The 26,351-nt window shown below is 46.1% G+C and overlaps 1 protein-coding gene across 3 annotated transcripts in view; it reads left to right on the top strand.

The window, feature by feature from the left end:
- The window catches only part of NIBAN2 (niban apoptosis regulator 2), a 76,290-nt gene that overhangs the window by 17,900 nt on the left and 32,039 nt on the right, over nt 1–26,351 (top strand). Inside the window, exon 1 of one of the 3 annotated variants that reach the window (XM_088455443.1) lies at nt 9,671–9,705. The exons of 1 other annotated variant lie outside the window; for it this stretch is intronic. In XM_088455443.1, coding sequence (XP_088311569.1) covers nt 9,696–9,705 — 10 coding nt within the window. In that variant the 5' untranslated portion in view covers nt 9,671–9,695. Of the gene's footprint in view, nt 1–9,670; nt 9,706–11,441; nt 11,495–26,351 lie in introns of those variants that run through there. One more of the 3 variants, XM_088455442.1, reaches the window with a different exon arrangement.

The raw sequence follows: 26,351 nt of genomic DNA, 5'->3' as shown, positions 1-26,351 counted from the left end.
TTTATAGTCGCATGATCCACAATAGAGTAAAGACGTTTATATTGTGCAGATATGGCTTTGTTAGCAGGTGGGGGTGCGGATAATGAAAACTCGAGAGGGTTACACCAACCCACGGAGGAGAGCGGTAACCGTGAACAAGTAATGGTTGGTTAGCTGCAAAGACGTGGTGAGGGGGAGAAATCAACTACCTCCAGTATCTCAGGACCATAAGCACTGTCGCCGGAGAACGCTCACCAGACCCTCGAGGAAGTAATACCTTTTTCTCTACAGGATTGAAATGGGTTGTAAAGAAAGGGCAGAATCAAGAAGTGAAACCCAGTACGTCCAAACTTCTTGCAAACAGCCTTCCAAGTTGCCCATGTGGAAATGAGAAGAGGGTTATCAAGAAAATTCAAAGAAAGTTCAGGTCTATGGGGGTGAAGAAAAGAGACTAATAATACGGAGTTTACTAGTCAAACTATACAGGGTAAGGTTAGGGAGGTTTATGCCACCATTGGCTGGGGGTTGTTGAAGTTGGAGGAGGCTGACTTTGGGACGCTTGTTATTCCAAATAAAGGCACGTAAAGCCTCATTGATGGGTTTGTAATTGATCTGAGATAAAACTATGGGGTAAAGGAGCTTGGGGAAGCGAGCCATTTTAAGGAGGCTTGCCCTGTCCAAATAGGACAAAGGGAGTTTGATCCAACTGTTAATTGCTACTTCAGGGTCCATAGGGTATCCACAGGATACCTTGGGGTATAGGCGATGGCGGCAGACATCCAGGCACCACAGAGTTAAATTTTCAGCCTCCCAGGATGCACTGGGGTCCCTCTCCTATACCCCGCCCCCGAGCCTCAGGCCACTCAGTTTTCGTAGGTGCCTGGCCGGACCAGTCGCACCGTACAGAGGGGGGTCTTTTTAAGGCCCCTGAATATTTCTTCGCAGCTGTGGCTGCACAACTAGAGTGCTCCAGCATAGGACAGTCAGTATTGACGTCCATGCTGTCACTCCTACACCCCGCCGGTACCAGAACGCCGGTACCGATCCGGGGATGCTGGTAGGTAGCTGGGGTCACAGCTAGCGGTGATCCCCGGCTACCTGGACTGTGGCCGGATGCACGGGGAACAAGGTAAGCGGCGGGGTCCCGTGGTGGGCACCCGCCGATAACACAGTCCTGTTTGGTCCCCAGGCAGGGGGCTCCCTGGGGACCGGCTGCGCGTGGGGCCAGGTACTGATCCTGCGCCTTCCACTAGACCACCAGGGACAGCGGGCCGCAGCATATGCGGTACAGCGCAGCGTCCCAGGGGTTGACAGCACGCCAGGGGAGAACGCCTTCCCTGTCTCACAGCCGGCGTCTCCCCCGCTGCACAGTGCCATTCCACAGCGGTCTGAGCGGGCTGTGTCAGCGCTCCTCCCCCGGGCCCGCCTCCTCTCTGCTCCTCGGTGGCCATTTTCTCACTACATGTGCTGGGGATGGCAAACGCTGCTGGAAGCTGATACAGATGCCATTGCGGTCCGGGTCCCCCACATACCTCTCCTTCAATTAAGGTCAGTGTATGCAGCACTGTTTCCTACCAGACTCTGGTCTGTGTAGTTGATCGCAGTGCCTGTAATGCAGGATGTTATCTGTGCATTGTATGTGACTTAAATGCTACCGCTGTTTGCCTGTACTTTAATTTCTGACTGTCAGCCTTTTCCTATCCCTGTTCTTCTGCTACAGCCCTTGCGATGCGGTGACGCATGGTGTTTATTACCTCACAGTAAACGTGGTTTTTCTGTGTGGGAGGTCACATACGCTCCGTTCACACTCCTCATGTCGGAAAGTGAACGAGGATATCCTCTTCCAGCTATAATGTACTGATATCATGTGCAGTTAGCGGAGGGATATGTAGACGCTGAGGGTTTATGGAGGGCATGTTGTATTATATATCACGCCCCATTTCTGTCACTGTGCCTGCACAAAAAAGGGGACCGCCCTCGGCTGGCTCAGATGCTTACAGCCTTTGTGGGCAACGCCCCCTGCGTTTCCCCAAGGGGTTATCGCAGCCTGTGGTGGTCTCATCACATGCAGGGGTCCCTGGACAATTGATGGTACCCCAGTGTATCCTGTTTTTCGCCCCCCCAGGTCTCGCAGGAGCCTGTGTGGGTGAATTTATTGTCCAAATGGTATAGCACCTGATGGACGTTTTACAGGGGGAGTCACCATTTCGGCCTTCTAAGCGGCCTTTCGAGTCTCAGACGGGTAAAGACATGACGTCTGATGACTGTGACATTATTGACTTTTTCAGACACGAGCCCCTTAGTGCAAAGGAGGCATAGTCTGTGTCTAAAGTCTATATACCTGGCCTTCTACGGGCAGTCCGTGCGGCTTTGGTTATTACATATCCCCCGTGGCTAAATCCAAATATGCCTTCTTTAAGGATAAGGGTGTTGCCACTGTAATTCCTCTATCTGGTCAGGTGGATCATTTAGAGGAGGCGTGGAAAATCCGGGTAAGCGGTTCCAGCCTCAAAAACGGTTGACCTTTTGCATACCCCTTTTGCGGATAATTACATTTCCGAATGGGAGTTACCTTTACGGGTAGATTCTCATGTTACACGCCTAGTGAGGAGTGCTACGTTGCCCATGCCCTCCAGGTCCTCTTTGAAGGAGGTTCCAGATTGCAAGGTGCAAATATATCTAAAATCCAATATTCCCTTGCTGGAGGGGCATCCAGGCCGGCTATGGCCGTGTGCTGGGGGGCCAGAGCCATGGAACACTGAGTAGGTAACTGGATCTCTGCACACTGACTCTCCAGCAGAGCAGGTGGTTAGTGGCAAATTCTCAGAGACTTTGCCACGTTCATAATGAGACGGTCTTACATATAGCCTACTCCTTTCCAGAATCTCCTCGGCAGCAGTAGCGGCTTGCCGCTCCCTGTGGTTGCGCTCTTGGAAAGCGGACGCAGATTCCATTTGGAATGCTTTGCCTTTTACGGGACAAGTCCTGTTTGGCCCTCGTCTGGACGCAATTGTGGCCCTGCAGGCAGCAGCTACGTCTGCGTGTCTGCCATCGGCTACAGTCCCATCAGGGTCTGGGACTTTGTCTTTTCGGCCCTGTGAGGCCAGGGTAAGTCTAAAATACAGCTTTCCAAGACAGTCAGTAGCCAGGAAATCTGCTCAGCCATAAGAACAGGCTTGGAGTACAAGACGTCCTACTCCCAAGTTGGACTATAAGCCTTCAGCCTCACGGGACGGGCCTCCTCTCGGGAGCCCCCAGAGTTGGAGGCCGGCTTCTCCAGTTCGCCCAGTGCTGGTGTCTGACCACCACGGACACTGGGGTAAGAGAAGTATTTTCTTGAAGGTATGTCCTTTCCTCCCGGTAAAAGCCTCCCAGACGGTTTTTCGTTACAGGTCTTCTGTCAATTCAGGACAAGGCCCTGTAATTTTTGAGGGTGTTACACTCTATGCTCCAGGCAGGAGTTATAGTACCTATTCCGTTGCCCCAAAGGGGAACGAGGTATTACTCCATCCTCTTTCTGGTACAGACACCCAATGGGTCTTACCAGGACATTCCCAAGTTCGAATCCTTCAACAAATTCTTAAGGGTTCCTCGGTTCGGGAGGGGGACCCTGCATTCCATCATTCAATGGAGCCTGGGAATTTTGTGGTGGTGTTGGATATATTCAGGGTGACTACCTGAATATCCCTCTTTTCTTAGCACACCAGTGTTTTCCTCAGGTTTGCAGTGGTCGATAAGCATTTCCAGTTTCTGGCATTGCCCCTTGGTCTGGCCTCCGCGCCTCACGGTTTACCAGGGTCATGGTAGTTATGGCAGCCCACCTGCGGATGCAGGGGGTCCGCTTGTTACCCTATCCGAGTGACCTCCTGTTGTTACCACGGTCTCCAGAGATACTTCAGTGCCATATGCAACGGACAATATCTGTGTTGCTACGTTAGGGCTGACTGATAAACTGGAAATGGTCCTCTCTGATTCTTCACAGAGGATGCTCCATATCCCAACATCTGAGGATCTTTGTGATTGAGGAAAAGATCTCTGCATTACAGGCAAAGGTACGCAGTTGCCTGCAGAGTCGCCGAGTGTCTATTCACTTGGCAATGTAGTTCCTGGGTTCCAGGATGTCGCTGTTCGACATGGTGGAGAGTACCCAGCTTCACTCTAAAGAACTTGATCCTCTCCGGATGGGATGGGTTGCCCCATAGGATAAAGTCAATAGGCTTTCCCCGGAGGTTTGTCTCTCTCTGGCCTGGTGGCTGCAGAAAGCTCGCCTAAACAAGGGGCACCCCCTTTGGGATTGCGGACAGGGTCCTTCTGACGACGGACGCCAGTATCCATGGCTGGGGAGCATGACGGGTCCACACTTGTTCCAGGGCAGGTGGACACCAGTAGTTTTTGCGCTTCCCATAAACATCTGAGAACTCTGAGCAGGATTCAGGGTTCTCCAGCATGCAGGACAGGTCCTCCACGGAAATACCGTGCAGGTACAGTCTGACAACGCCATCATGATGGCTTAAGTAAACCACCTAGGAGGTTCCCGAAGTTAGGCGACACTAACAGTGGCGTCCCGAATTCTGGCTTGGGTGGAAGGCTATATCCCTGCCGTCATCGGCAGTGTTCATTCAGGAATCCTCAGATGGAAAGCAGGCTTTCTCAGCCGTCAAGACGTGCATTCAGGGAAATGTCCTCTTTATCAGGAGGTGTTCAATCTTCTGGTGAACAAGTGGAGCCTTTCAGAGATGAGACTCTTCTGATAGACGTAGGTAGGTCCAGTGGACCTTCCAAGTTGTGTACCTCGTCCCTCCGTTATCCCTTCTTCCTCCAGTAATAGCAAGAAGGAGGCACGCTCCTGCTGATAGCTCCAGCGTAGGCCAGATGGCACTATTACTCAGATCTTCGGAGCCTCTCAGTTAACACTCCGAAGCTGTTGCCTCTACGCCCGGACCTGTTGTCTCAGGATCCTGGCTGATACCCAGACCTGGGTTGTCTGTGGTGGAGACTGCCCTCTTAAGGTCTAGGAGTTTTTCCAGCTCTATAGTTAACAGGGGCTCTGTCCATGCTAAGAGCTCGGAAGTTTTTATCTGCAAGAATTTACCATTAGGTATGGTATACTTTCTTTCAGGTGTCGCCCTAGAGGCTAGGCTCCTCGGGTATTCCGGATATCCAGAGGTTGGCTTTCCTACAGGTGGGCTTAGATAACGGTCTTCGCCTTGCTTACCTCAAGGTGCAGGTTTCTGCCCTGTTAGTATGGTTTCAGTGTAGGATTGCTACTCTTCCTGATGTCCGCACCTTTGTGCAGGGTGTACGTTATATTCAGCATCCCTTTGTTCCACCTGTGGCTCCTTGGGATTTGGCTGTGGTCCTTAGGGCTCTCTGAGGACCATTTGATCCACTGGGCTCAGTGGATTTCAAATGGCTTACGGCTAGGACTGTATTCCTTCTGGCTCTTAATTTGGCCAGTAGGATCTCAGAATGGGAGGCTCTGTCATGTAGACCTCCCTTTTTCTCATCTTTCCTAGGAACAGGGCAGTGCTTGCCTTTACTTCCCCAGTCCTGTCTGCTGGTGAGGCCTATTTGGCTGTGGTACGGGCGCTAAGAATTTAAGTTGACCGTACCAGTCCATTTAGGAAATCAGACTCTCGGTTTTGTCCTTTCTGGTTTCCATAAAAAAAAGGGTTGGCCTGCCACTACGCTAACTTTGGCAGGATTCACAGGTCTTCCTGTTCCATCCTCTATTAAAGCTCTTCCACTGTGGGTCCTTCGTGGACAGCTCGACGTGGCGCTTCAGCGGTGATTGGCAGCCACGTGTTCATCTGTCCATGTTTTTAGTAAGGTATTATGCATTTGATACCTTCACCTCTCAGGATGCTTCCTTTCGGCAGCGGATTCTCCTTACAGCACAGGAGCGTCCCCACCCTTAAAGGATACTGCTTTGGGACATCCCCAAGGTATCCTGTGGATACCCTATGGACCCTGAAGTAGAAAATATGAGATATGGTAAGAACTTACCCTTGTTATCTCTATTTCTACGAAGTCCATAGGGTTCCACAGGACTCCCGCCCTGTCGCACCTGTACTGCAGATGGGCTTTGATCTGGTCACCGGTTTCTCCGTCTCCTTCTGGTGAGAATGTGATTCTTGTGTGTTCCAGACTGTCTTCTCTCTCTTTTTTGCTCCTGCTCCGGCCTATGGCTTGTTACGAAACTGAGTGGCCTGAGGCTCGGGGGCGGGGTATAGGAGAGGGACCCCAGTGCATCCTGGGAGGCTGAAAATTTAACTCTGTGGTGCCTGGATGTCTGCCGCCATCGCCTATACCCCAAGGTATCCTGTGGAACCCTATGGACTTTGTAGAAATAGAGATAACAAGGGTAAGTTCTTACCATATCTCATATTTTCCATCAAAAAGGATCTAATAAGGGACCGCGTGTTAAAGGAGTAAAGAAAATCAATGCTCTAGTGACTGGGTCAGAGATATGTAGCAGAAGATCTTTTGGCAAGGAAAATGAGTTTAGTGGTGATGCTGCCCAAGGCTATACCTCGGAAGGACTACAAGGATTGGAAAATGCGAAGAGGCTTGAGGTCTTAGTTGAAAAATAAAGGGGAGGGTGGACAGCCCTGACGGGTGCCCCGAAACCTGGTTATCTCCCCTCAAAGGGAACCATTGACATTAAGCATGCAGCAGGGAGAGGTCTGGAGAAACTAATAAAACGGGGAAAAAGTAGGCCCAAACGCCCTCTAAGAAATATTGGCAAGAAGATGAGGCCAAGACACTGAATCAAAAGCCTTTTCCGCGTTTAAGCTGAGAAGAATGAGGGAGGGGAAGTTGGGGGTCGAGAGGCTTCCAGAAGAGCGGCCACAGCAAGTCGCACATCGCAGTACCATGGCTGAAGTCAAATTGCGTTAGAGTTGGGAGGGAGGGAAGGATCGACTGAAGCCAATTCGCTAAAATCTAGACCACAATTCTGTAGTCCTGGTTAAGAAAAGTGATGGACCTATAGGAAGAGACCAACTCTGGATTTTTATTGGGTGTAAGAAGAAAGATGGTGTGGGCAACATTAAAGGAGGGATGAGTGGGGCAATCGGTATGTAGCCTTTGGTAAAGGGAGGTCATGAGACAATATGGGGATTGAGAATTCTATAAAATGACAGCTATAATTTGATTGGTTGATATGGACAACACCTCCACTTGTCCTCTTTTAGAAGTTTTGATGAATGTTAAATGATGTAGTTGACTGAGCAACTCTTGTCACACACAACCTGTTCATACCTAGATCTGGTGCCTCATACAGAGCTTCCTTTCTTCATGTGAGGAACGAGAGCCCAGTGACTGTACATGTTTAGTGCTGGTCTGTTTTATTGAAGCACTATGCAAATGCCAAAATACATGTTACTGGGAATGCTTACTCTGTATTACAGAAACTGTATGTACTCCTTATGTTGTCATGGTCTGAATGTCGACAGTGAAAATGTCGACATGGTCATTATGTTTTCGGTCACAATGTCGACCGTACAGGTCAGTCTTTTGGGCTCAAACACTAAAAACGCTAGGTCGACTGTTATCATTATGACAGTGTGTACACACGGTGCGATATGTCGGCATCGTTCTGATGTGTACCAGGCCTTATGGAGCATACACACGTCAGATTTGTCAGAGCTGTCAGATGAACGATTTTTGACTGCATTAAAATGAATGGAATCGTCCAAGTCTGACTGCAAACACATCAGATGTCAGATATCGTTATCTGACCATCGGGAACACGCATCGTTCAAATCGTTCATCTGACAGATATGTCAGATTTTCCTTCAGATATGAACGATTTTTTAAATCGTTATCGTTCAGATCTGAAGAAAAATCTGACCGTGTGTATGCTCCAATAGGTTGGCTAGTCCTTATTATAGAGGAACAGTGGCCCTGATTCAGACCCGGACGCTCTGAAAGAACGCTCGCTCTGAATCTGGGCGTTTTTTTTTTTTGTGTGTGTGCGGCCTCCTGGCCGCTTGCATAGCTGTGGGTGACCAGGATGATGGTCAAAGACAATCGCGACCATCGGGCTTGCGACGAGACCCTTGTGGTAGGGTCTCGTTCATCGCAAGCCCCAGAGAGCTTTCGGCTCCAACAGAGCCGGAAGCTCTCCACTGACATCACTCGTGATGTCAGTGGGGCCGCCCCAAACGGGAACGCCTCCGTTTGGGCAAGCCCCCCCCCCCCCCCGTCCCGCCCACCAAACGGAGCGAGCTGTCACTCAACATCGACAGCTCGCCCCCTTTGGTGCGAGACCCGGAGCGACAGATTGCCCGTCGCTAGCCAGGTTTCGTGCATGCGCACGACGGAGCTGGCTCCGTCGTGCGCATGCGCTGTGGGCCACCATCGACCTGGTTGCGAGCGCTCAGCGCTTGCGACCGGGTCTGAATCAGGCCCAGTTTACGGTATAATGGGTGCAGGTTGTGGGGTATAATGGGCTGGGTGTGTAAACAATATATAAGAAACAAAAGGTATTTTACGAGGGGACGACGACAACGTGATTCAGTCTGGGGAGTGGTTGGAGTTCAGAGGTTTAGGACATGATCATACTTAGCATTACTAGGTGAGCTAGTAAGCAGCATGAGCAGTAATATGGGAAGAAGTATAGTAGGAAGCAAAGCGTATGATGGAAATGATGCACTCCTGAGAAATGAGCATTTTCTAGCTGTGATTTCGGAAGAGCAGAGCATGGTTTCACCCCAGGGGTTGGGCGTGTGCATCAATTGAGGGCTGTCGTCATGTAATGAGCAGGCGTGTGGTTGGGTATTGGCACAGAACGTGCTTTTCATCTCTCTGACAGGATTCAGGGTGGAGAGCTGATCTTGGCTCAGTGTTTATTTGCTTTCTTCCTAGTCTGGTTGGGTAAGATTCCGGCTCTGCGTGTTCCCGATCGGGCAGCAGTGCTGTGGGACTGACTTGCTCTGTGCCCCTTCCAGGTGTGCCAAGGTCCTCGGCCACATGGTAACAATGACCTGAGTAGCTTGTTGTACTGTTTATCACTTCACCTAATAAAGTCTGTGCCAATCTGCCCCTGTCATACCTATTTAAGGAGTCTAGGAAGGAGGCTTAATTCTGATGCAATACCTACTGCAGTATCAGCCGCCACCTTGCATGCGTTATCAGTAATCTGTATAAAAGGACACAGTAAGGGCATGAGCAAGGAGAGCCTCCACCCAAAATATACAGCATATTTGTCCGTCCTATAGCGTGTGTGTGTGTGTGTGTATGTGTATATAGCATTAATGTCACCAATATAGCACAATGTCTGGATTAAGTGAGTAAACACAGTTGGGATGGCATAGTTTGTATGACAAGTGAAGTAGAGTCTATTGGTCTCTATGGGGAAGTATACACTTAGTGCAGGCATGTACCTGGTGCACAAGACAATAATAATTCTTGGTGCATCTACCTGCCTTACAAATGTGCTTTTTCATGAAATGTTGTTTTACTTTAGAGAGGTTTTAGTTTGAAGCTACTAATGCCTTAGTACAGGGGCATACCATGTGCGTTACTAGACACAACATGCCCCTGTCACAGTTTTACTGTTATGGCGTGCTTAATCTGTGGCAGCACATTCTGGGGTCGGTAGTTGAACAGCAGCTGGAGTCCCGATTGTTGCCTACCCCTGGTTAGTATGCTCTGCTATAATGCTGGACACACACTGCACAGTAGACCAGCCGACATGGACAGGGGTATGGATGACTGCAGGTAAATGGTGCGCCCAGGGCTGTGTCTAGACAATCTGGCTCCCAGTGCAAACAGTCAAAATGCACCTGCGCCTCCTCCCGCCACCTGGTGTCAGTCAGTGAAGGGGCGGGCTGAGCGGCTATCGGCCACAAAAGGGACCGGCCCAGTGGGAACTGGCCCGGCGGCCCTATCTGCCCCTGGTCTTCCTGGTCCTTGCCAGTAGCCAGCCAGGGGTGAGGGCGCCCCGTGTGATTGCACGGCTCGCCCGCCCTTAGAAATGGCCCTGGGTGCTCAGTGTGCAGCTGGTGAACTCCATTCACATTTTCTGCTTTGCACAACAATCGCCCGGTGTATGGCCAGCTTTAGAACATTGTAAAACAATTTCCCTGCTTACTGACTGAATGCTTCAATCACTTCCCATATCACTTCCCATTCAGAAATTATTCTGGAAGTAAGAAGGTCAAAGTAACCAATTATTATTATAGTGATTATCATTTATTTCTATAGTGCCACCAATTACGCAGCGCTGCAGAGAGACTTTTTTTTTTTTTTTTGGAGCCTGGGAGGGAACTGCAGTACATACAAACTCCACACAGGGTATGCTGTGGAAGTGAGCTCATGATCCCAGGATTGTGAGGCGGCAGTGATAACCACTGCATCACTAAGCTGCCTTCAAGTCAAACACTTGTATACGTAAAATCATATAATATATACAATATAGTTTAAACCTTATAGCTAGGAATATTTACAGGCTGTGGTCTGGGATACGTCCCTCCATCGTATTTGATCCTATGCCTTTATCGGTGGAGTAAAGGGGGTAGATCTAGCCTCCATAGCAACCAATCAGCTTCTTGCTAGCATTTATCAAGTGCATTCTATAAAATGATAGGTAGGAGCTGATTGGTTACTATGGGTAACTTCTCCACTTTTTCTCTTCTCCACTCTTTAGAAAGCTTGATACATTTCCCCCTATATTCAGTAAAAGCTGACGTTATGGACACTGTTGAATTGCAGTGATGAAGGGGTTACACACCTTTTCTTAGACAACTGAGACAGGTCTAGGCCTGTAACAAAAGCCTGTGGCAGCTTATTCTTTTTCTAATTGTAGCAGCTAGAAAACGCACGACAATAGAGTTATTTTACCATGACAAGGACAATCATCCTTATTTGCTATATACTCTGTAATTTGCTTGGGTTCCAGTTGGCTAAGCCCCTTTTTATCTCACACTTCGTGAGCCTTTTGCTGTTTGGTTCCATGTGATGGGGAACTCCTCCCCTTTTGAAGATGACTTCCGTACTTTGTGACGTCAGACCCCCTTTCCTTGTTTAGAATGCCGCAAGCTGTAGGGGTTAATAATCTGTTGACGATAGCAACCAGTCAGACGTGTGCTTTCATTTTCTGATCTGCATAGGTAAAATGACAGGTAGAATGTGGTTGCTAATGGTTACAGCAACTCCTCTGCACATTGAACCATTGAATTAAATAAATGTGTTCCATATAACATGGAACCACAGCCAACATACCAAATACATATATCCTATGCCTGTGCTAAAGTTTTCGTTTGTAAGATATGATTGTGTCCCCCGAAACCCCCCTCCCCCAATCAGCAGTTGAAGCTGGCAGGAAGTGATCTCAGGAATTACTCACCAGATGAATCCTCGTGGTTTGGCGGAATGAGGAACCAGAGATGGTTGTTCCTGAGAAGCGATGCATGCCGCTATTGTGGTTGGCAGACAGGCGTTCCCAGATTCTGAGGTTCCTGTGGCCGCTCACATTATTTGCTTCTTGGCAAATCCAGCATGATCTGTGGTTTTTTTTATTTTTTTTTATTTCATGTTGTCTATTTGCATTGGTGTGCCTGTTTGCTGTGTGTATCCGTCTCATCTATTTGTATTTTAGTGATCTGTGCAGCGGATAAAGCGTGTCAGGGTGTGAAAGACAGTAATGGTTAAATCAGGAATTTCTGTAGCAACAGGCCAGAAGGATCAGATGACATGTTTTTCTAGAAAAAGTCTATATACTACTTCCTGCGAAGTGTTAATGAGAAAACACTCTACTTATTGATTGCTATCAATTGCGTTTTTCTTTAAATGTCCTGTAAAACCTATATAGTATACTGCATCAGGGATAGCTGAACAAAATCTGCTATCTGCAGGGAACATGCGGGCCCCCTCCAATCCGCCCTCCGTCACAACAAACCATTCTGTCCTGCAATGTAAATGGTCTTCTCTAGCAAAAAAACAAATGCAATCTAACGTGCCTTTAAACACTCATAATATAATAATCTCAGTTTGGCTTTATTGCAGCAGAATTGTTACATATTATCAGATCACTGCCAACTTTGCTCATGAAAGAGTTAAAGACCTCTAGAGTAGCTGCCTATACTTGGAGAGCTTCTCTCCCTCTCCCCTTTTCCACTGCCCCAAAAAACCCAGGTTGTTGTCGGGTCTACCCGGGTCAGGCTGCAGGGGAAACGGCTCCCAAAAAAATAACGCTGATCAATTTACCCGGCAATCCTACCCAGGTCTCGACCAGGGTTGAACACTGGTAGGACCCGTGTTCCATGGCAGTGGAAACGAACCCTACCCGGGTTAGGCGACCCAGGTAACATTTCTAGATGGTGATTGCAGCTTCTGAGGCCATTTTGTTACCTGCTCTTTGTGTGCCTCAAAAAAGTAAATTTTTAATGACATCTATAGGGTTTTACAGGGCTGACCCGGGTTCAGTGGAAACAGGGCCGACCCGGGAATAACCCGGGTTGAAGTGCAGTGGAAACAGTGTCTGAAGCCGGGTCCAACCCAGGTTGGCCCACTGTTCAAAATCTCAGATTCGACCCAGGATTTTGGTGGAAAAGGGGTATAGTAATGCATGTGATCAGAAGCACAGGGAAATTGTACTTTACGTTCAATAAATGTCAGTGCTGCCACATTTCATTATGTTGATTAGGAAAAAGTAAATAACATAGAACTTTCTGAGGTAATTTGCCTAAGTTCCCATGTCACTGAGCCCAGCCCTGTATATTAACATTAATTCTAAGTATATACTCAGGGGAGTTTCAATAGAGGAGGAGGCCCGTGTGCAATCTCCGTCCCGGGCCCCTTCCTCTCAGTCCGGCGGCCGTCAGCGCACTGAGCGCAGTGCCGCACTGATACTCTGTGCACTAGAGTGTGCCCAGAGTCTACAGCGCATGCGTAGGTCACCCGGAAAATGGCCACTGCAGCCATTTTCTCTGTGTTTTCCATACTGCGTATGCGCAAAACACAGAGAAAATGGCCACGGTGGCCATTTTCCAGGTGTTTTTACAGCACTGACGGCAACGTGGGACTCCGGAGTGGTAAGTATAATATGGGTTCAGGGTGTGCGGTGCGCCTGAAGAAGGGGGAGGAGCCCCCTAAATTCTGCGCAACTTGCAACTGGTAAAATAGACCAAATGAGCATAGAAGTATTTTGTGGTGTGTTAAGATCAGGGGCTTATGTAATAGGTTGCAAGCTGCAGCCGCTGCGGGAACTACGGCGAGTCTTCCCGTATATTTAAAGCGGCAATTATTTTAAAGGCAAAACCAAGCTGGTTTTGCCTTTAAAATGATTGCCGCTTTAACTAGCAGGAGTTCCCACAGCAACTGCAGCTCGCAACCTATTACATAAGCCCCCACATCTTTTCTCTATTAAGAGTACTGGTGATGAACAGCGGCTGTGCATATCATTGCCATATGTGTCTAGCGTTTATTATTTGTCACCCTATTTTGAGGGTTTTTTTTTTTTTTTAAATATAGAAAAATACATTGGTTCAGTACAAAGACTTGTTGAACAAATGGGACAGAAAGCATCACCTGTGACATTTAAACACTTCTGTTTATTTTTACCTCAGACTTGACCGTCTGGCTTTTATATTTGCTGCTTTTTGTTTGCAGCATGCGTGTAAATGGGGCCGACACCAGATACCATTGTTAAGCAACAGTGAATGAACCCATACTGTGGCCCGAAGTGACATGGGTGAAAGGAAATCTGTAGTATCTTGTGAATATTGGGCAGTGCCTCTGTATGATCACCGGTTCCCGGCAAACAGGCTGTAAACTGGTTCAGCCCACAAAATGGATGCCGCCACTGTGTGTGGGTGATTTAAGGCCTTTCAGACACTAGCTGGAATACCGCAATACCCTGGAGTATTTTTGCTTTGTTTATTATTCCTGATGTCAAACATCCTATATCATGCCTCCATTAATCCTCTCCCCGGTTTCCTGTCCATAGACCTTCTGTATACTGGCTGGATCTGTAAATGTCCTTGCTCTAACCAAACCACATCTACAGCTCCTTTAAAAAAAAAAAAAAAAAAAAAAAAAAAAAGAAAATTCCAGCTTCTTAATTGTCACCTTGTTTATAAATTCCTATTACTCTTTCTTCTTACTCCTTGAAATTCTTTCTCGCACTTTAGAGAATTTATTTGCACATTTGCTCAAATATTTGGTAAGTTGCCCCAGTGTCACTGATTGAGGAATATGCATTTTAATAAAAAGTTATTGTGTATTCTAGAGAAATGGAATATTTCGCTAAGCATTACGGCATCATTTTGTAAGTCTCACCCTTGTGCTTAGGGGTGTAGTGCTGGTAAATACAGAAACATCTCTGTGTAGCCCTGTTTAGGCTCCATATCTTCAGAGAATGCATTTCCAACCTGATTCTACCCTCCATGCTCTGTGCTTCCCCCCTCCATGCTCTGTGCTTCCCCCCTCCATGCTCTGTGCTTCTCCCCTCCATGCTCTGTGCTTCTCCCCTCCATGCTCTGTGCTTTTCCCCTCCATGCTCTGTGCTTTTCCCCTCCATGCTCTGTGTGCATCCTGCTGGGTGCTTCTCCCCTCCACGCGCTGTGTGCATCCTGCTGGGTGCTTCTCCCCTCCACGCGCTGTGTGCATCCTGCTGGGTGCTTCTCCCCTCCACGCGCTGTGTGCATCCTGCTGGGTGCTTCTCCCCTCCACGCTCTGTGTGCATCCTGCTGGGTGCTTCTCCCCTCCACGCTCTGTGTGCATCCTGCTGGGTGCTTCTCCCCTCCACGCTCTGTGTGCATCCTGCTGGGTGCTTCTCCCCTCCACGCTCTGTGTGCATCCTGCTGGGTGCTTCTCCCCTCCACGCTCTGTGTGCATCCTGCTTGATGACTCTTCTTCCATGCATCTTGCAAGAGGGGGTGGTATATACTATATTTTATGACAAATGAAGGTCTAAATAAGGCCTTTGGCATTACATGACCGGAAACGGACTGTTCATTGAATATTTGTTGCAGACGTTTGTTGATGTGTATGGCTTCTGTAATGGGGGCATCACAACGTGTAAAGGCCCCTTGTCCGTACCACCATGCATGCTCCTCCAATACTGTAGCCGTGCTGTGTGCAGTTTCTTCTGCTGGAATTCCCCTTATGCGGTACCTGCGCCCCTGACCAGTGTAGAGAATCTGTTATTCGGTATTGTATACATTGTGTGTATACAATGATGGCCTTTTCTAGCTGTGTGTATATATACATCCGTGTGCTGATTAATGTGGTAGCTGCCTATTCAACATCCCTGAACATGAATACAAGCTTTTCTATACCAGGAACTGAAAGCTACTGTAATGTCATATGCTTAACCTATACACAGAACACTAAACTGACATACTTGTGATCACAAAACCATTACACTTTCAATTACCAGTTAGCACTGGTGTGGGAGTCAGAGTGGTGGACGAGTGTAATTTTCCCAGTGCAGTATGTTTACCCAGCATAGGATCCTCTCTTTCTGACCTTACAGGGTCACATTCTTTGCATTTTTGTTCCGTCTTCCACTACCACCTCTTCACCTGTCTATAACGCAGCCCGTATCCAGCATGGAACTGTCTGGAGTACCACAGACCTTTCCCATCACACATACCACATACAGTACATATAGGTCAGGAGATGCCCAGTTCTGGGCTGGTATATGCAGCCATAGCCCGCTAGTATATTTAGTTACCATTGCTCCTTGTAGAGATGAAAATAATATTTTTTATGAAGTGCACACATTGTGCCATAAATACACAATACTCCGTAATAACTTGGTTGGTGATCTTGTGATATGAAAGGCCCATGAAGTTACTTCTTAATGAATTCTTGTGTGACTCATAATATAGGGCGGTTTCCCTGGCCTCAGTCCGAGCCTGGAGAGTGACACATGGCACAGTTTATGGGGCTGCAGAGGAAAGGTTTTGTTTACTTGGTCCACAATTATTGGCATGAGGTTACACAATGTCTACTTACATGCTTGGATTCAGTGCAAACCTGTCTATAAGATAGGGCTATAGACTTTAGCATAGAAAGGACATGGAAAGTTCACAGTGTGTTAGCTTAGCATGTTGGCATCAATGTCAAGATAAATTTGCATTTGGATTTATAATTTGCCCACAAAGTTGCGCACAGTGCTGGCATATGAAGAGCTGCCTCTGAGCATGGTGCTGGATTGCCAGTCTCATATCCACATCTGTCTGGGACATGAATGGATGCCTCTTCCTAGGGCTGAATTAAGGTTTGTGGGGGCCCCAGGGCAACTAATTTGTGGGGGCCCCCACCATAAAATGATCAATATGTTATACTGGCAGTTATTAAAATGTATAACTTGCAAATACTCCCTGCACCATAAATGTGTCCAAAACACACTGTAGACTAGAGCCCCCAGTTCACATTATGCCACAGTTCTCCCCATGCTGGTGAGCTATATGTGGGTCTCCCTGGGCAGCCACCCTATTTAATCCAGCATTGTCTCTTCCCCCTCATCTTGCTATCAAGATATTTTAAGGACAACTAAAACCCAAACATGATATTGTTTGATACAAACCAAGTACTGCTTTGCCGGGTCCGTCTCTATAGTCTGGTTCCTGCGGGAGCAATAGAACTGGAGCTGGCGGTAACCCATTCGATTAGTGCGATGCAATAACAAGAACTGGCTCTACGCTTACCCCATATTCAGTTCCATGCATCTTATTTCCCATGTGAGGTGGAAGGGGGAGCATATGGCAGGCTGTGCAAGATGCATGCTGGGTTGGGAGTCAGTGCCCTCTGCAAATGGTCCCAACCCAGCCTGTCAACTGAAAGCATTAGGGCAATCTCCACAATACTCTGGTGTGGTGGGTGTGTTTCCATTTGTGAAAATTAAACTTGTATAGTAGTTTATTTTTTATTTTTTTCCATTTTGCACTCATGTTCTCAGCATGCCATGGCACATATGCGCTGAGGGGGCAGGTACTGATTATCCAGGCCCAAGCCTGTTCGGGAGGCTGGGACAGCCATGAAGGAGGGGCAGTGCTTCCCCTTATGGTGCACATAGTTTTCACTATAAGGGGGAGATGTCCTAAGCCGTGGAGAGAGCTTTAGGGATCTCTTTACTAAGCCTTGAAGGGATCTCTTTACTAAGTGAAGGGATATAACGTACCAGCCAATCGGCTCCTAACTGTCATTTTTCAAACACAGCCTGTGACATGGCAGTTAGGAGCTGATTGGCTGGTACTTTATTTCTGTTGACTTTAATCTCCATCCAAGGCTTAGTAAATAGACCCCAAAAGGGACATAGATAAAGTACCAGCCAATGTCCCTTTTGGGGTCTATTTACTAAGCCTTGGATGGAGATTAAAGTCAACAGAGATAAAGTACCAGCCAATCAGCTCCTAACTGCCATGTCACAGGCTGTGTTTGTAAAATGACAGTTAGGAGCTGATTGACTGGTACCTTATCACCGTTCACTTTATCTTCATCCAAGACTTAGTAAATAGACCCCAAAGTAGCAATCGGCTCCTAACTGTCATATTACAGGCTGTGTTTAAAAAATGACAGGAGCTGATTGGTTGGTACGTTATCTCTCTCCACTTTATCTCTCTCCAAGGCTTAGTACATGTACCCATAAAACTTTACACAAGCAGACGTGGCCATGCCATTGTGTTTAGCCACGCTCTCTAGTACCCAGGTCCAGAACATGTTGCGGCACTCTGTTCGGGCATGCTGGCACTTGTAGAACTACAAGCAGCAGCATGCTCTGGTATCTAGGATCCACTAGAGCTTATAGTAGTCCATGTCCAAGTAATACAAGTCATGTAATGGTGAGAACTTGCACCTTTTGGAGCCTGAGAGCAAATGAGTCACAACTAGCATATCCTTACTACTGTACTTACACTGTGGGTACTTCCCATGGGCCCAAATCATCACTGCAATAAGAGCTTGATACGCTTACATTGTACCATATGCTTTTATTGTATTGTACTTTCAATGCAGAGTTGCTGCCATAATAAATAAATATATATATATATATTTTTTTTTTTTCGGGGTTCAATTTACGAATAAACTTAAATGTAACTTGCTCCCAGCTCTGTCTCTGAAAGAGACACGAAATCTTAGCTGTGACTCCTACTCTGCTCCAGACTATGAAACCAATGTAAACCTATAAAAATGTAAATTATAGTTTGTTACAGATATACCAAGAAGTAGCGAGATAGCCACATCCTATTTATTTTACAGCGACCGTTTTACTATGTATTATATACACGTGACACCTGCACACGTTACTGATAAACTAAAATCCTTGCAAGTTATGATATTGCACCAGGAGAGAGTGTGTAATAATCTCTGCTGTGTGTGTCTGTATTTCACATTACTGGAGTTCTCCCTGCTGATTGGCCGATCATGGGACCCACAGCAGATGTCTGCATGAGTCAGATGGGGGTGTCGGTGAATCACTCGTGGCTCATTCCCCTCACCACAAAACCCAGCATTATTCAGTAGGCCTTTCTGTTTTTTGTTTTTTTAAACGGGCTGGAGAGTTTTAATAATAATTTCTACGGAGATCAAAAATCATTATGAAACATGTCTGACACATTTTGGGGTCTATTTACTAAGCAGTGTTAGGAGACAGAGTGAAAAGTGATAAGGTGCCAGCCAATCAGCTCCTAACTACCATCTCAGCCTGTGTTTAAAAAATGACAGTTGGGAGCTGATTGGCTGGCACCTTATCACTTTTCATTCTGTCTCCTAACACTGCTTAGTATTTACTAAGACCCCTTTATTCTTGAGATTTACCATCCAAGCTGCAAAGCACCCAAAATGTGTGCATGAGTGTGTTACTTAAATGTAATTTCTAGGCCGTGTGAGATTTTTTTTTTTCTTTACTGGTAATTATTGCAACCCGATAATGCATAGAGTGTGCTATTCCCTTTTCTAGAGCTATAGGTACATGCCACTTATCTGGGCATCACTTGGAACGTGGACTGCCCCGCCATGGTATTTCAGTTATCAGTGTGTTCCTACCATCCAGACACAGCTTGTCAGTTTCCCATCAGCCACCTATTCTTTGGGCCTCATTTATCAGTGAGTTTTATTCTGGTTATCACTGACTCATTCCTAATCTTAAATGGTGCTCCAACCAATCCGCTCCTAATGGTCATGTGTTTGAAAAATGACAGCTAGGAGCTGATTGGCTGGAACCACCATGTAAGATTAGAACGAGTGATAACAAGAATATCACTTGTTGATAAATATGGCCCTTTGTCTGTTCATAGTGTTCACCTGGGTGTCTCAGCACAGTGGGTTTTTTTTGTGGTGGACACTGCCAAGGCTCTTTAAGGATCGATGGAGGGATTTGGCTCAGCAGCACCTGCTCCCTGCACTGAGGATGATGGAACCCCCCCTGGAAAGACAGGCGACCCGGGGTAATTAACAAGTGCCTATCTTTACCTTGCACATCAATGTGGAATCTCTATTGACACGTCTAGGGTTAAGTGATGTCGGAGTGTCTCTGTTATACACTAAAGCAGTTTCTCTTGTCTTTTCCCGATGGAAAGGATCAGTTTAAGAACCTGCCCACCGGCTACTTCCTATCCTGTTACGTGCAAGGATGCGCTCTGTGTATTCGGAGACTGGAAGATTTAATTTTACAGCCCTAATGGAAGCGCAGGTGATGGGCGGAAGCATCTTGACATTGGTAGCAGTAGGGAAGGAGGTGGGGTGGTCTGTCTGCAGGCTGTCTGTCTTTTGTGATTCTAATTTGAAACTTATGTTTTATAAGGGCTAGTGTACCCCCAACTTTGAGATATTACACCTACTAGAAGTTACCTTATAATTCCATGATTTAAATATAGTTGTGGTTTTTCTTCTATGTAATAATTTCCTTTAAATACATAGTAGGTGAGTACATGTATATGAAAATGTTAATGTCCACTCATTTATATCTGTAGCCACAATCCATTCCTAGCAGATTTGATGTTTACACCTCTGCATATGTTAGAAATGGAAGTACTTGGTGGGGGATCATCTGCAGGTGTAAGCCACCTGGGATCCCCTCCACATGTACCCCCCACCCCACACTACCTCCTGAAACCGTTGTCATGGACTGTTTTGTGTTATCCTTTCATTTCCCCTTTGAACTGTTAAGAGAACCGAGAATGGATCTTTCGGTTGTGTTTGTACATTGCATATTAACTAATGAAACCGATAACCAAGAAGTCTAATTTTCTCTAGTAGCCAGGCCAGTACATATAAAATGTATTTATTACCAGTTATTTATATAGCGCACACATATTCCGCAGCGCTGTACATAGAATATTCAGTTATTCATTCACATCAGTCCCTGCCCCAGTGGAGCTTACACTCTATATTCCCTACCACATGCTCACATGCACACACATACAGTGTAGGGTTAATTTTTGTTGGGAGCCAATTAACCTACCAGTATATTTTTGGAGTGTGGGAGGAAACCGGAGCACCCGGAGGAAGCCCACGCAAGCACAGGGAGAATATACAAACTCCACACAGGTAAGGCTGTGGTGGGAATCTAACCCATGACCTCAGTGCTATGAGGCAGTAACGCTAACCATTACACTGTCTGTGCTGTAAACTTAAACTTAAAGTGGGTCTACTGAAATCTTTAAGGGAGACTTTGGGGAAGATGTATCGAGCGTTGGGGAGAGAGAGAGAAGGTGAAGTCAGTGTCTGTCATTTCAAAGACTGCTAGATAAATGACAAAAGCTGATTGGTTACGCTGCGCAACTTCTCCAGTTTATCTCCCTCCAAGGCTTGATACACCTCCCAGGTTGTCTCTCCAGAAGAACTGTATCTAGAGTGTAGCTGTGTGTCTGCCTTGTCTTCTTAATCCTACTTTCAATTACAGTATTGTATGCTATTTGAAAAATTCCATATACGTTGTCATAGAGGTGGTAGGAATAAAATAGTGTGTGTGTGTGTGTGTGTGTGTGTGTGTGTGTAATATATAAAAACCACCAGGAATACATCATCTGCTTTAATATTTTTTTCTCCAACGTTGACCCAAAGATTTGTGTATGCGCACTAGAAAAATCACCCGGAACATGCGCCATGTTTCCAGACAGCTGCGTGTGCGCAGTAGGCGCTGGCATGCTGCCAGAGCCTACTCTCCTGCACTGCCAGAGAGGAGGGAGCCCGCCCCAAGATTGCACATGGACCGCCTCTCTCTTAAGCTGCCCCTGCCATAAAATGTGATTGTTTGGGTGTATGTGTTATATTGACGATAAGTCTCTTTCGTGGGATTCCTTTCTGAGCAATGGACGCGAACGGCACATCTTCTCCATCCACGTCGCAAGGTGCACAGGAAAATTTGCAATGCCAGCGGCACCGTATACGACTGACCTGTGCGCAGCCGAGCATTATTTGGTCAAAAAGGAGATCATTCGACGGTTTGAAGAGTTACAACCGTCGAAGTCTATAAAATATCTGAGTTACAAAATAAACTTTCCAATATTTGAAAATCTATTCCACCCAATCTACTCAAACCTTCCCCAATTTTCTGAAGTCACAACCCCATCCAAAATAAAAACCGACTGTCGGCAGGTATGTCACGGTAGCGCTCAACGCAATCGCCATCATCAAGTGTAGCTTATTGAGCAGTACAGAAGACCAGTGATCATACTTCTCTAACTACACCAGCGTTACCGATTTCTGCTGTTTATTTTTTTTATCTAAGTTACAGAACTATGTGCTGAAATTTCATTTAAACCTGTAGTGGTATTTATTTAAAACAAAATATAAAAAAATAAACTATGTATCCTTTTTAGAGAACATGTTTTACAGTATTGTTTTAAGTGTCTATTTACAAAGAAAATACTTCTGCTATAAAATTGTGGATTTGTCTTTAGAAATCTTTTTGTATACAAAATTTGTGTATGTTATGATGGTTAGGCGGGGGATCTAACCTGCCGCAATTCCCCAAATACTTTGAATGTTTATGTATTAGCAAGCCTAGCTGTATTTACAGAGAATGGGGTCAGCCAGAAGAAACAACACAAGCTAAAAATATATCTGCAATCTGGCTATTTTAATATGATGAAAGACCGTTGATTAGAACAGGTCTATACTTAGTTTTATGGCCTTTTACTGCTTTCTTGTTTATCAGTTTCACACATCCGCAGACATTTCCTTGTGTCAGGATCTGACTCAGTGATGACGACCTAGTAATGTCTCCATGGATCTGTATAAAATATTAGTTTACAGCGTGTGCAAAGTGTACGCCACTAAAGGCTGCTGTTAACACCACCTTATGAAAGGTGCCCTTTTGTAGTTCATTTAAACACAATGACCGTTAATGGATGGTGACTAATTTACATTAACTTTTTTATGATCTATAGCTGAAATGGCACAGATTTTAGTATAATTATAAAATATAATTGCCTAGTCCAGAGAGAAAATAAAACGTGTTCCTGATGTGCTAAAGCAGGGATGGGGAACCTCAGGCCCAAGGGCCGTATAAGGCCCCCGGAATCATTTGGTCTGGCCCTCTGAGCTATTTTCTGCTAGCCTCATCTGGCAAGCAGAGTGCCATAATCTATGCAGCAGTGTCACCTGGAGCGTCCTTAGGATGCGTCAGATGGTCACACTGCTGCCCTTACAGCTCCCCGGAGCATCCTCAGGATGTTCCTGGCATTGCTGTGATCACCAGCGATTGTGGTCCCGCCTCCATGTGACATCATATGGAGGGAGCGTGGTGTGCACCAGGCCCTCGAATAATGTTATATATATTAAAATGGCCCTCGGACAAAAAAAGGTTCCCAACCCCTGTGCTAAAGACAAGATATGGCTTTTTCTGAGGCCTCATGAAGACTGGCATTGCTTTGTGAACATGGATTAAACACTTTAAAGTCCCTATTTAAATGGTATACAACACAAATTGTCCAAACAGCAGTGTAACTGAATGTACATTCAAACTTTTAATAAGTGTCCCAATGGTCGCAAGAAGGAGCTGTGTTTTTGGGTATTCTTTTTGCTAAAGCTGCAATCTGTCTCTCATTTGTTCAGCGCTCAGGGCATTTCAGGATGATTTGCTGGTTCACATTATACTCCCATGTTTTACTGTATGCACATGTGGGTGTTCATTCTGGGGCTCTCATCTGGCGTTTCAAAGTCAAATTCTTATTGATTGTGAAAAAGAACCGTCCTGGAGGAGTAGGACTGATATGAATCCCTTTCCCTGACATATTCTGTTTTGCTATAACGACTGTGTTAATGATGGTATCTGATGTTCTTCTTGGTGTAATTTGAAATGTTGCTGGTGTCCAAACCCGACCGTAACCTTCTCTTAATGTGCGTTGCTATCATCCACTGAGGGAACATAAAGACAAATGTGCTTAAAAGCAACTAAAGGAAGCAAACAAAAAAAAAAAAAACACTAGTAAGCGTTTTAAAATTGGGTGGGGGTGGGAAGTGTTTTGGGATTTTGCTTTCCACAAGGCTGTAATTGGTTACTCTCCTTGTACTGCAAATTGAATGGAGATGTCAGGAAGAAATAGACAGGGATTATTGTTTGTTATGGGAAATAGTTTTCCAGGGTGTGCGTGAAAATGGATCAGTGGTCCTAGCAATTATTTTCACACATTCATGTGCTCCGCGTTCACTCGACTCGTTTGTTCTCTTGTCATTAGTACAGAGAGAACCCACATCTGAATAAAGCCTAGTTTGAGAATCTAAAGATCTGATCCTTTTATAATGAAGGCATTGGGTGTGTTCTACTAGGTTCATTCAAGACTATTGTAAGGAAAAAGAACTCCTCACTTCTTGTGCCATATTACAGTACTGTGAGGTTGGAAACACACCGGCCTATGGTCGTTCTCTCTGTCCTGAGAGCCCTCTGCACAAGGAGAGCGGCCTGAGGGCATCGGGATGAAGTCCTGCTGTTGGGATTGTAGAGGCTGAGGAGTACTTGGCTCTTGTTAGTCCAGATGACCATGGACTAGTGCAGTGACCATGGTGGCAAATACAGAGGTTACTTCCGTTGACAGTAGCCAGTGTGTGGATTTCTTTGGACCAGTACGTACCTGGGAAGCGTTGTTGGATTCCGCAGGAACACGTTATTCAGGATTTAGTCAATCTCTAATAAAAATTATCTTTCCTATACAAAGTAATTCTGGTTGGTGCAAAAGGCATTTCATTGTAAATCTGAGCTGAGGTTCCATTTTCAGGATGTGGAGAGGACTTATTTTTTGGGGAAAAAAGTGCTCTGCGGACACTGCTAAGGACTTACGGGGCTGAGGTGGTGCACATGTCAATGGCATCTCCACTTACGACTTAATGGATGAAACTGGAGTGTAACAGGGTGCTCTCACATGGCGAAACTTCATTGAGGGAGTGTTGATACAAATCTGTGCTATATAGAATTGGACATGGTCGTATATGGTATCAGGATGGAAGAATGACAGTCTATAGATTGACACCAGATGGCCGACAGAGTTGAAAGGTCAACAGGTTCAAAAGGCACAAAGGTCAACAGGTTCAAAAGGCACATGTTTAACATTTTTTAGGGTTAGCCACTTGGGGAAGGGTAAGGGTTCGGCTAGTGTTGGGTTTAGGCACTAGGAGGAGGGTTAGGGTTAAATTACAAACAAAAATTTGTTGACCATTTGACTAGGTCTACAGGAAATAGGTTGACAATCTGGTGTCAACTTGTTGACAGTCAATCTGGACACTGTTGATATATTATACCACACCCGTCGTAGGGTGTGGATTAACAGATACACTGTAAAAAAGTCGACCATGTCCAGATATACACCAGATGTTAGACAGGCAATAAGTCGACAGGGACAAAATGTCGATACACTTTTTATTTTTTTTATTTTTTAGCCCTAATCTTCACCTTAACCCTCCCTTCTAGTGCCTAACCCTAACTGTCATGGTAGGTGCCTGACCCTAATCGTCCCTTCTAGTGCCTAACCCTCCGGTAAGTGCCTAACACTAAAAAAAGAATGACGGCCAATTTTTTTGTGTCAACCATTTGACCCCGTCGATCATTTGTACATGCCGTCCTTCCCACATGTCGACATCTAGTGTGTCGACCTTTTGTCCCAGTCGACCTATTGACTGTAACATCTGGTGTCTATCTAGACATTGCTGACCTATTTACTGTCTATCTATAGTCCGGCAACCCCCGTCATATATACTCCTATTTCCAGTTGTATCATTTGCTCCAAGTACAGTATAGGCTGGTGCAAGTATGTAATGATGAGATGAAACCCAGGTATTGTAATCAGGCTGGTGCCCCCTCAGAGATACGTACAACTCAGCATGTGGGCCAATACGCACATTTTTCTCCCTGCCCGCAATGTGGGAGCATCTAGGACCAATTTGTGTTCAACTCTGCACCTAATATTCTATTCCCCTGAGAGACCTTCACTACCCACCAAGGGCCTGACGCAGAGGGCATGCAGACGCACCGTGGCGGCGTCTTTCTGCAACAGCGCCTGCGTCTTTGTTAATGCCACCACTGATTCTCAGCCTACTGATATGCCCACTGGTTCCATCGCAGCGCCTGCTAAGACGCACCATTGGTTGCAACAACGAATATTGTCCCAGCCCCTTGGTGGGTGCCATTTTTCAATTTGTACATGGCCTCCTGTGTCAGTTCAGCTACGTAATTTGCTGCAGCCTCGGTCAGCGGCTCGCCTGCGTTCTGGGCACCCTTGTTACCTACCAGGAACGCCCACTGAAAATCAGTATCTCTGCGCGCAGTCTACTTCTTAGAGCGGAACGCATGCACAGAGTAGTACACTTTGTAATGGTTAGCATTACTGCCTCAGCACTGAGGTCCTGGGTTCAATTCCCACCTCTGCCCTAACTGTGTGGAGTTTGTATATTCTCCCTGTGCTTGCGTGGGTTTCCTCCGGGTACTCCGGTTTCCTCCCACGCTCCAAAAATATACTGGTAGGCTAATTGGCTCCCAACAAAATTAACCCTAGTGTGTATGTGTGTGAGCATGTGATAGGGAATATAGATTGTAAGCTCCACTGGGGCAGGGACTGATATGAATGGCCAAATATTCTCTGTAAAGCGCTGCTGAATATGTGTGCGCTATATAAATAACTGGTAATAATAGGGTGGTGTAGATAATACAAAGTTTTATAAAAAGAAAAAAAAGAAATCCAGTTATATATTCCCTAGTTTTTGTTAGAGTGTGTGTGTGTGTGTGTCCTGCGCCTGTACAACAGTCTTGTTTAAAAGTTTGGCATTCCTTCCATAGTGCAATACTGTGAGCTGGGATAATTTAGGTGTGGTGGGGGGGGAAACACGTCACCTATTCTCTTAAAGCACAAGAAAGCCACAACGTTTTGCAAATATGTAATATACCGAAAATAAAGCAATAACTGATCCTTTTATGCAGAATGGTA

This window comes from Taudactylus pleione, unplaced genomic scaffold (genome assembly GCF_031769625.1).
Source record: "Taudactylus pleione unplaced genomic scaffold, aTauple2 ptg000656l, whole genome shotgun sequence".
Taxonomy (NCBI): Eukaryota; Metazoa; Chordata; class Amphibia; order Anura; family Myobatrachidae; genus Taudactylus; species Taudactylus pleione.
The sequence above is the reverse complement of the archived record's forward strand: the minus strand, read 5'-3'. Positions and strand labels throughout refer to the sequence as shown.